Here is an 11,414-nt window from a genome sequence, read left to right as displayed (position 1 = left end):
AGGCCGGGGTCATGTGTCCCGGTAAGGCCCCAGGGGGGGGGGGGGGTGGACTCAATCGTGTGTGCCCCCCCATTTCCTGCCCTGCCAGGCCTGTGCTCGGATAAAGGGCCTGATAGGAATTTTAGTGGGGCCCCATCTTTTTTCCCCCATTTTTTGTGGTGAGGTTCCCCCTTAAAATTCCTACCAGACCTAAAGGGCCTGTTATGGCTTTTGGGGGGAACCCCACGCACTTTTTAACTTGTTCTAACCTTTGCCAAGTTTTACCAAGTGGATGTTTAGGCCTCTGCGGATGCAAGTTTTGACCACAAGGTACTTCAAGCAGCCCTCTTAATTGGGGGTCTAACTGTTATTGTCACCTGTTAGGGTTGGTTGTTTTATTTGACTGGCCTGTTAGGTGTTTGCTGTATTTTCCACCCCTCTGTTGGTCTGCTTTAGGGTGTCCAATCCATTCCAGAATTACCTATTGATTTGCGAGTGTTCAATCACCTAAAGTTAGCTGCTTAACCCATATGTTCCAAAATGACCTCCCTGTGTCCTGTGATACGCTCCAAGAAACAGATTTTACAGGTAAGTAAGATACAAATCCTGTTGCTGAAAATATTCTCAAAATGGAAAAAAGAATACAGCCACATACATAATCCATGCACAGCTAAGCCTTAGTGCCTCATTAAAATAGTGCACAGGTTGCCAAATAAGTATCAGGTCATCTTGTAAAATGCTGTATTCTCTAGAAATGTTAGCCCTATTATAAAGTTATTTTTGTAATAACTGTAATAAAATTAGCAATATCTCCTAATTAGAGAACTCCTTTTTCTTAGATGAATATGGGTCAGTATTAAGCGTCTGTCCTTGTGTAATGGGTCACAGTGTTTCTTACATTGATCCTGCTTGTGTCTGATATAATATTTGTGTAATCTAGGTCGGCGACCGCAGCTTAGTCCATGGGAGTCCAATATGGTGTCAAGACTACTGACACCAACTCACTCATATTTGGCTAGAAGTAAAAGCACAGCTGCTCTATCTGGAGACGCAGGTACCATTTTAGAAAAATGGCTTGGTTTGTAGTAGTATTTGATTGATATAGATGTGTGTTTATGCATTATTCTGGGTTTTTTTTTCTCATCACTGAACTTCATGTTTATAGGCTATGTGAGTTCAATGTTGGAGTATGCTGCATGGTTATGATTTCTTTACATGCATGGTTTAGGTAGTTTCCATCATTTAATGTCTCATCTGTTAAATGATACCTTAAATACAGTTGTCTATTATTGAGAACCAAATCTCCCTTTCTGTATTTAAAAAAAAAAAGTTTAAAAACATAAAGAATTTGGAAAAAAAAAGATTTTCCATTATGCAGTTTTTTTGAGGAACTAAGCTGAATACAGTTTATTTTTCTTTCTTTTGCTAAACAGCTAATGCCTGTTTCATGAAACTATTCCATAAGCCGTGCAAGCAATGATTAAGGAATTATTAAAAACAACAATGTCTTAAAAAATAAAAGATTTAAATGAATATTTCTTTCTTCTGTGAACAAAATAAGAAGGGACATCTGGGTACATGGATTTTTATGGGAGGAATTGAGCTTTTGCTGACCCAGAACATGGGCAGACTGATCAATTTAAGTCTTCCCAGAAACTTTAGAGCGCTCTCACACGGGCATTCCGATCTGGCCCACTGGTCAGTTTTTCAGGAGGATCTCATCAGAAGCCCAGTGTAATTCTATGGGCAGACGTCTGTCCGTTTACATCCGGTTACTCCCAACTCCGGTCAGGTCCAGAAAACCAGACCGCACAGAGTTCCATTTTTGACGATCTCGGGGAAAATCTGATGTAAACGGACACTTTACATCCGACTTCCCGTAGACCAACATGGGTCCGGTAATGATATTTTTCTATCCACTGCCAAGTGCCAACTGCTCCGATCAGCAGAGGACCTATACATGCGCATATACTAATTGAAATGTTTTGTTAAATTCTTCAAATGTAAAACATGTATTATAAAAGTGCTATATTTTTACCAGACAGTAATGATTATATATCTTACATATTTTTGCTCTGCCTTCCTGCTTGCTTTGATCTTTTACTTCTGTGTTTATGGTGAATGAGTCTTTAGATATTACTTTGTCTCTTCATTTCCCTTCATGCTTTAAGAGGAAGTTCTCTCAAAACTGATTTCTTGAGTGCTGGTGCATCTCTTGTGGACTGCAGCAGTTCGATCTCAATGCCTTGCAGCTGCCATTTCATGTGGTCTCATTCTCAATGCTGGACGCTCCATATATTTTACATTATGAAGATTGCTGCAGAAGGAATTAAATTCCTCTGGGGGAGTCCCACAAAAGACCTAAGATTCTATCAATAAAATGAAAAATTGCATAGCTATTCATCTTGCAAAACTGCATTTACATTCATTCTGTGCAAATTAACCAGAATGTTATGGGAATAGAGCAATATCGAATCTTCTGGTCGCTTGTTCTATATTTCTTACATTACGAACAGCCTCTGCCGATCAAGCAAAGCAGAAGCTGCAAGCAGAAGCTGCAAGACAACATATTGTGTTACAACGTTGGCAACCTCATTAAAGCAGAACTCCAGAAATCAGCAGTTTTTAAAAAACAGAGGCTGTTACAACTGTGAAAGTAGAACAGTGGTTTGCTATTGATGTGAACATTGCATTTTGCATACTGTGGTAACTTCCAGTAAGAGACGAAGAACATTCAACCAGAAGCGGAAATACCCTAAGAACATTTGACAACAAATGTATATGCAGTTTCGCTGGATGAATAGCTATGTTAGGAGTGTCCGGTACAGCCTGCAAACATCCACATAAAATCTAAAATAAAATCCTTATTTCAGTTTTAGGCTGACATTAAGCTCTAAAATGTTTTGAGAGTACTACCCTCCCTAGTCAGTGATTCTGTAAATATTGTGGAATAAATGTTTTGTGATTTATAAAAGTAGTTCCAAATCCATCACTGCTAATTGAGGCCATTTTCATTCTCCTCTGTTACCGTCCCAGCAAATCAGTATCATTTGCAGAGGGGATTCTGTAAACAAGAGTGTGAAGTCAGGAGGGAACTTTTACATTTCTAAAGTGAGCAATGTGGCATTTTTTCATGGTTGCAGATTGGCTAAAATTTTGAATTGCCGAACTGCTTATTCAATGATATTCCTTCCCTCTCAATGTCTGTAAATTACAAAAACAAACAAACAAAAAAACACAACATTCTGCTGTGATGGTTTTGGCTTGGAATACATTTTCCTGTTGAAATTAACAGGCTGCTTCTGTTCTTTTTTTCTTTTCTTTTCTTTCTTTCCTTCCTGCCTCACGCTTCCTGCTGTTGTCATTCATTGTGCACATCTCCATCTGTGTTCTCTAAAAACACCCTAGTTATCCCCATTTGTCCTCGTTCAGCATCTTGCAGTCCCATAACCCCTCAGACACAAAAGACTCCAACAATAAAAAGTTCAGAGAGACCCAAGGCTTTCCTTACAACTCCAGAGGCTGTAGCTAGACGGAGAACTATGCACTTTGCAGGATATGGCAGTGTAAGTATAAAAACTGTGTCTCGGTTCAATACGTTATACGCTGAATTTGATTTTCTTTCTCATTTGTTGAGGGACACTGGATTCAGAGCTATTTGTGTTATACTGCCGCCTACAAGAGGATTTGGACACTGACAAAGAATAAATCAGTGAGCAGCCTTTACATTTTGCCATGCTAAAAGCTCTGAATTTGGTTCTCTCAGCACTTAAAAAAATGTTCTTTGTACCTATACCTAGATTACTCTTTCCAATCATACAAGGTTGTTTTCCTTGTTATCTCTGTAAGGTGTCTGAGCTTGTGGCCTTATCTTCTAAAGAACATTTTCTGTTCTTACATAGAGACAAGTTAGTGCTGATGCCTAGAGCATTCTTACTTCCTAAGATAGATTCAGCTATTCACATCAGCCAAGGCATTGTTCTTCCATCCCTCTGTTATGCTCCAGTACATTCCTTCATTGTTTTGATATTGTTTTTGCCTTAAGGGTCTATTTCACAGCCACTGTTTCCATTATGAAGACAAACTCTCTCTTGGTCATCTCAGATGGTCCCCGCAAAGGGGAAGATTATGGTTTAAGACTGTGGTCTTAAGGATTGAGTTCCATCCTTTTCTGTCAATGAACACTCTAGTAGATTGGCGAGTGCTTCTTGGGCTTTTTGGCACCAGGCAACTGTTTCCCATATTACCAAGGCTGCTACCTGGTCTTCTGTTGATACCTACTCTAAGTTCTACCAGATGGATGTTCAGGCCTGAGCTACTGCCAGCTTTGGGCATTAGGTCCTTCAGGCAACTCTTTGAGCTGTAGGCAGTCCCCAGTTTGTTTTTTATTTTTTGGTGGGTTTGTTGGCTTTGTGTTTGCTCTGTTGCCCACCCCTCAGTTGGATTGCTTTAGGTCACAAATTATTCTGAATCCTGTGTCCCTCCATGAACTAGAAAGAAAACACGAATTCACTGTAAAATTCGTTTTTTTGGCGTTTATAGAGGTGCACAGGTTTCTACACCTCTGTGTTTATAGTCTTGCACTCAGCACTGCTTTGTTACACAACTGAGACATTCTGGGAGTGTGAGGAGTTATACCAGGCTGGTCACTGTTTTTTTTTATTGCCACTGTCCAGAGCCTTCTGTAAGCAGAAGTATAACCCAAATTTGCCTGAATCCTGTGTTCCTCATTAAATCCAAGGCAAGGGTTTGATGGTGATTACAACAGGTCCTATTTTTTTTCTTTGTGTTAAATAAAAAATGAACTGCATTAGCTATTTTAATTTGCATTAGAATTCTAAGGATTTTCATTCAGCTAAGTTGCATTGATGTAATTTGTCATAAATGTAAAAGCATATTATCACCTTAGAATACATCATAAATATAAAAAGCAATTATCTATTTAATGCATGATGATTATTGGGTCCAATAAAAAAAGTTCAAATTATTATCTGTCAATGGGTGAACTGAAAACACCTTTGCCTACAGTTCTTTGTGGTTGTCTATAGAATGCTTTGACTTCCTTGTCTACAGTTTCCTCATGTAAACAAATACTTTTTTCATAAAGGTAATTTTATAGGGATAGTGGAAAAAATGTTGTTTCCCTATCTTGCGTTAGGAACTTAGATTTGCCACAAAAAGTTTGGCTTTGGCATGAATTCCCCAGTTGTGGTGCAGGTTCTTGCAGGTGTGCAGAAAAGACTTTGTTTGCGACAGTGGTGCTTGACCTAGCTAGGATCACATGCATCAGTCAGTGGGATACTACTGTGTACCCAATTAACAAATTCAGATCTGATCACTAATAGTTATTCAGTATGCACAATATGCACAAATCCATGTGGTAGAGAGAGGCTGAATTTCTAACAAAATGATTGTATATATTTGCAGAATATTTAGGATGGCTGCAGACAATATCACAGTTCAGATGTTTGTAAGATATGTGACTCTTAAACAGTTCTTACTTGACAGATGAATGCATAGTCGTGCATACTTAAAAATAAAAGTGTAAGTCTGTATATGCTGTGAACCTATATTAGTGTGACAATCCCCTTTGGGCCGAAAAGGCCCGAGCAAGCCAATGGACAGCGCCAACCAGATTGGTTGTGTCTTGCATTAAACTATTATTTTGAGGACATCTTGATCTTCAGCTTGCCTGCTATTGCCATTAGTGCTTTAAAAAAAAAAATCAGTCACATATAAACATGCTACATTCTCTGAATTCACAAACACAATTTTTCTATATAAAAAAAAGGCAGTAAAGTGACAAGACACTGACATTTTTGTATTGGAACTTAGGGGGAGAAAAAAGAAAAACGTCAGGATGAAAAGGAAAATAAATTACTAACACTTCCTACTTCCAATGTCAAGAGAAACCATTCTCCTAGCATCACAAGAACAAAATCACTAGCAGCTCTATCTGGAGGGTAAGTGTTGAAATGTCTTTCTGTTTCATCAGTATAGAGCTTCACTAAAGAATGTTCACAAAGACAGTCCACATGAGCATGCCCCAATGCATGCATGCATACAAAACCAGAAAAAAACCTCTAAAGATAATTCACTCTTGAGATTAAGTCAAAGCACTTAGTGATTTGCTAACACTCCAGCTGTGTTGAAGTGAAGCAGCACTCTCCTGGGTCTTCTATGCATTGTTACTTCCTAACTGACAGCAGAGGGGAGCTGGAGAATGTTGGCTGAAGGTTGGCTGCCTCAACCTTCTCCCTTTTCACATCTCCTGATGCCTCCAGACGCCTCCAGACAGACAGCTAGAATATACAGTATTTGGGCAGCAATGGCAGCTTTAATACTTCTATATGGAGTCAAGGATTGTGTGTAATCCAGAGCTCTTATCTGAAATTAGCAATGCTAAGACGCATTTTGCCATTGCAGACATTAAGCAGATACCCTTAGGTTACCATACAGACATGCAGGCATGCCCGACCCAAGCTTTCTTGAAGTGAGAGTTGATCAACCATGTATGTTTTTTCCCCCCAGCCATTGCTGCTGTTGCCAATGTAGAGTGCATGTCCTCCCTTCTCCATAGACACTAGGGTATATGTATGCTTGATGTTATTTATACTTAAGCCATTGTTTTTTTAAATATGGTGATTATTAACAGCTGAAATCTTGAGAATCTGTAGGTAGCTTAAGCCTGTTTCCCAAATGTCAAAAAAGATGATAGCTACATTCAGGTGTTTTTACATCACTTGCACAAGCATTCTCATAGAAAATATGTGCAAATATGTGGGTGGCTACTGGTGAGCGTACCACCACAGGAACAGGCAATACAATTTAAACATATCTTTGTTAGGTTCAAAGTAATATCTAGAATGACCATGTTAAATCAGGTTTTTATGCCTTTGACGTTTCAATTATTCTAATTTTAGCTATCAGCAGAAGCCATGGGTCACTTTATCCAGTACAGCTAAGCCAGCACCATCCCCATCTAACAGTTCCAAAGTGGTAACTACCCCTCAGCGCCCACCATCACCTGGAAATGTCCGACCAGTAAGAAGGGAAAGCAAAAAAAAGACTGAAGTCAAACAGCCTGACATCACAGCTAAGGAAAACACAGAGACTAAGGATCCTATACCAGTAGACATACCAGCAGATGTAGAGAACACCAAGGAGGAGATGCCACGTAGCCCAAGTCCCGTTACAGACGAAACTGTACAAGGTACTAAGACTTTTTATACAGTTTTATACCTTGCCAAACCTTGAGAATTTTGTGATCCAGTATCTGCATAAGTATTGTTGATAAAAGAAAAAGCTAGTGGAACTGCCATTATAGCAGCTCATGTTGCTGCTTTGGAGGTGCAGAAGGACAGGTGGTGAAGGCTAGCTTTTTGATCACATCTCATTAGACAGCACAGTGTGTGATTTTAACGTTGTAGACTGTGTACACCCAGTTATACCGAATGGAGCAGCTGCCAGGACATTTCATAAGCATAAAGCTTTTAGTTCTGTCTGGTCATGTGGACCAAACCAGACTATAATATTAAAGGTGAACTAGAGTACACTGCTGCTTACTCATATATCAGAGTTGGTTTCCTTTGAGAAAGAAGAGTTAGAGCAGTTCCTTTGCCAAATATTATACATAAGCTTACACAGGCAACAAATTAAAATAAGAGCGTGTAAAGGGATATCCCAAAAAAGCCTACTCTGGGTTTGGGTGTTTGATTTTCACATAGACATGAGAGGTTTATTTTCTGCTGTTATGCTTAGAATATTTTTGAATTCTTAAAAAAGGAAAACATGGTGAGGATAAAAGAGAGAATTTTGTTAAAATTATAAGAGTGGTCACAATATATGGCAGGATTCAAAGAGGAAAAAGGGTAACTGCGTTTATTTGGATAGTCCACACAAAACTGATACAACTGTTTTGAAAATTAATGAAGAGTTGAACCACCTGAGAGTTTCTTATACCTCTCTGAACTTAATTGGTGGGATATCTGCACTTGGGTTCATGGGTCTGCACACCTTCCGTGGTGAATATGAAACAATCTACTCTACCTGTTTTTATTGACTTTATGGAGAATATACCTTGAGGAGCTAAAACACACATCTACCAAGTGGGCAGGAATAGAGTTGGCAGCTATGGCAGGGAAATCTTCTTAATGGAGTTTCCAAGACCTACATTTTTCTGCTTAGATCTGTCTTTGCACCACACAGCACTTACACATACTATAATTTTTTTTATCTGTATGCAGTACTATAATCTGCAGCATGGTCCCGAGAACAATGAACAAGTCATTTCTAACATCTTTATAACAGACTTGACTGTTTTTCATAATAATCCTGTTGATAATTCTTCAGCATTGCCATCCACACCAGTTACACCATCACCTACAGTGTCTAATAAGCCCTTTGCTGGTACCACTGACCCAGGAGAAGCAACCAGAATTCTTGCAGAAAAAAGAAAACTTGCTCGAGAACAACGGGAGCGAGGAGACCAAGAAAAGAGGGAAAAAGAGGAGGAACAACGGTAAATATGTTTGTAATAAACCACTGTGCTATACTTCTGTGAAGATTGTAATGATCTCAAAAGCTGCTGTGTCAAAAGAATAGCAATCCTACTACTCTTGAAACAATAAATACAGGCGACACTGCGCTACAACTCACTGTGAATCCATAAGTGATATAAAGGTTCAATTGTAATTGTATATCATCTATGTTGTATATCCTTCATGCTATTAATGAATATACCACCTTTATGCATATAGAAAACTTTAAAACAATTCTATAAATAAAAATTGAAAACATAATAAATAAAAGTCTTTGTAAAATCTTCTGTTTGTTCCAAACTGTCAGTGTCCCTTTTCTATTGATCACCGTGCTCTTTTTCCTTTACTTGTGTTTCGTCACTAGGACTTCTTCTTCGGGTACGGCGCACACAGACATCACCTCCATATTCTCTTAGTTATACATCAGTCATAGATTAAAACAGTTCAGATCGCTGAATATCCCCCTTCCTCCTATTCTCGTGTGGAGGAGGATCATTTGCAATGTATTGTATCAGGGAGGAGGAAATCGTTAAAAATACATTAACTGTGATTTATTTATGATCTTTTTCATTTTTATTTATAGAATTGTTTTGAACTTTTCTGTATGCAAAAAGGTGGTATATCCATTAATAGCATGAAGGATACACAACACAGATGATATACAATTACAATTTAACCTTTACGTCACTTAGGAATTCACAGTGGGTTGTAGGGCAGTGTCATTGGTATTCAACTGTAAATATGATTATTTGGCACTAATGTTAGCAGGAAAAGGTGACAGATATTGTATCGGATTTTTAAACATTTTTACTATACAAACTAACTAAGATTATTTTTGCAGGAAAAAGAAGGAGGAGTTGGCTCGGCGGAAAGCTGAGGAAAGAACTAAACGAGAAGAGGAGGCACGACAGCAGGAGGAAGAAAGAAAAAAAAGAGAGGAGAAGGAGCACCAGGAAAGGGAAAATATTCTTAAACAGCAAGCAGAGGAGAGAGAACAGAGGGAACGTGAGGAAGCAGAGCGTCTACAGAAACAAGTATGTCCCTGTGGCAAACACTCTAAAGTGCCCAATCTGACATTAGATGCTCATATTTTAGGGGGATATACACCGAGTGGCCATATTATTATGACCACCTGACGTTTGTAGGCAAATTAGCTATAATTAGCTATAATTTCGCTCTGAAGTTGCTAAAGGGCCAGACCATTATAAATAGGGAAGCAGGTTGTTTACCACGACAGTAGAAGTGATTTTTTTCTGAAGATATGGGTAAACAACGCGATTTAACAGCCTTTGAACGTGGGATGATTGTTGGCGCTCGGAGCCATGGAGTGAGTATCAGCAAAACAGCAGAATTCGTTTAACAGCTGGTCTTGAACATTTAAGTGTTTAAAGACTGGACTGTCAGTCGAAAATCTGGGTCTGAATGTGCGAATTGTGTCCGTCAGCGACTAGTCAATTCAGCGGGGTGTAGGGAATCTGAACTGTAAATACAGAATATACAACATGTAAGATCGCCTGCTAGTAACAGACAAATTTCGGGTATCGCCACAGAAGGATGAATCAACGAACCTGGTTCAAGTCCGCACTTACATTTAGAGTCCTCTCTTAGGCCTATTTTGAAAAGAAATTCTGGGGTGCAATAAGTCCTATGAAAAAGGATAACTAAGTAAGCCTGTGATCTCTCGTATCTTTACTGTTTTCAGGATGTTCCATTGGCATATGTTGTGCCCACTCTATAGCCTTTGATCAACAATTGAAAAACATTTAGCTAGATAGTTACTGTAACTTAGATGAAAATCCGTTCATGATTAATAGCCATCCAGGCAGAAATCCAGAAAATGTTTTTAGGTGTTTGCAAAATTTCTAACTGTAAAATGCAATTCTTAAGTTGTCTCTTCTTATAATCACGTGCTGTTATAGTTGTATTCTTCAGTATATTGTATATTTCTATTTGTGTACAAACAAAGGCTATCTAAAACTAATCTGAGATGTTACTGATTCATTTGTTTTTATCTTCTAACTAGAAAGAAGAAACAGATCGCATAAGGTTAGAACGTGAAAAACATTTTCAAAAAGAGGAACATGAGCGCACTGCGAGGAAGAAGGTAAGTGGTTGACTTTCATCAATAGCATGATCGCCTAACATCTGACAATGAGAAAAGAGTAATTATTGAAATAAATGTTCAGTTTAAATGAAAACCTGCTTTGCTCTTCTTACCTTTCAAAATGTTGCTTGCCCATACTGCATTTCCTTTGTTCTAGTGGTTACAGGAGCTAGGTTTCCGCTGCAGCTGAATTCAGTAATTACATTCCAAAATATACAGATGGATTTAACCACCTTTAAGCTACTTAAGTGATGGTGATACTGTCTGGTTGTTGAGTTTCCCAAACAGCAATGGCTTGTAAACATTGGAATATGTTTGCATCTAAACTGTTTTTTCCTTGATACAAGCAAATATCCATGCAGAGACGGGAGCGACCCCGAAGTCAATCACAAGCAAGCCACTTCACCCAGCCATAACACCCTAGAGGCAATCACTGATTTTAAACACCTCTAGACCTTGTTTTTCTTTATGACTTTATTTTATTATATATTATGCTCAACACACTCGGGGTCTTCTACTGCGTTGATTTGCTTATGAGGCTGGAGCCCATATACATGAACCCTAGTAGCACGAAGGGCTTTCTGTTGTTTACAAATAGTTGTTTGGGGAAGGGGTGTTCTCTTGTGTAATAGATGAAGGGAAAGTTTCCCTTTGGCTGCTGCTGTTATTGTAGGATGGTGGTAGGTCTGTTTATATACAGCTGTACTCATAGGTTTGCATACCAGTGTCAGAATTTGTAAAGTGTTAGCAATAAAAACTGAAAATTTAATCATACTTACCGTAATTTTCTT

General features: G+C 38.7%; 1 protein-coding gene across 1 annotated transcript in view; it reads left to right on the top strand.

Moving 5' to 3' along the window:
- The window catches only part of MAP7 (microtubule associated protein 7), a 110,620-nt gene that overhangs the window by 82,293 nt on the left and 16,913 nt on the right, over positions 1-11,414 (top strand). Inside the window, exons 7-14 of the mRNA XM_018556932.1 lie at positions 920-1,033; positions 3,412-3,545; positions 5,815-5,942; positions 6,903-7,192; positions 8,332-8,500; positions 9,361-9,553; positions 10,070-10,090; positions 10,543-10,623. Of these exons, the coding sequence (XP_018412434.1) occupies positions 920-1,033; positions 3,412-3,545; positions 5,815-5,942; positions 6,903-7,192; positions 8,332-8,500; positions 9,361-9,553; positions 10,070-10,090; positions 10,543-10,623 (1,130 nt within the window). The remainder of the gene's footprint in view (positions 1-919; positions 1,034-3,411; positions 3,546-5,814; positions 5,943-6,902; positions 7,193-8,331; positions 8,501-9,360; positions 9,554-10,069; positions 10,091-10,542; positions 10,624-11,414) is intronic.

Source organism: Nanorana parkeri, unplaced genomic scaffold, assembly GCF_000935625.1.
Source record: "Nanorana parkeri isolate BGI_ZX_2015 unplaced genomic scaffold, ASM93562v1 scaffold259, whole genome shotgun sequence".
Lineage (NCBI taxonomy): Eukaryota > Metazoa > Chordata > Amphibia > Anura > Dicroglossidae > Nanorana > Nanorana parkeri.
This window is presented reverse-complemented; position numbering and strand designations above follow the sequence as displayed.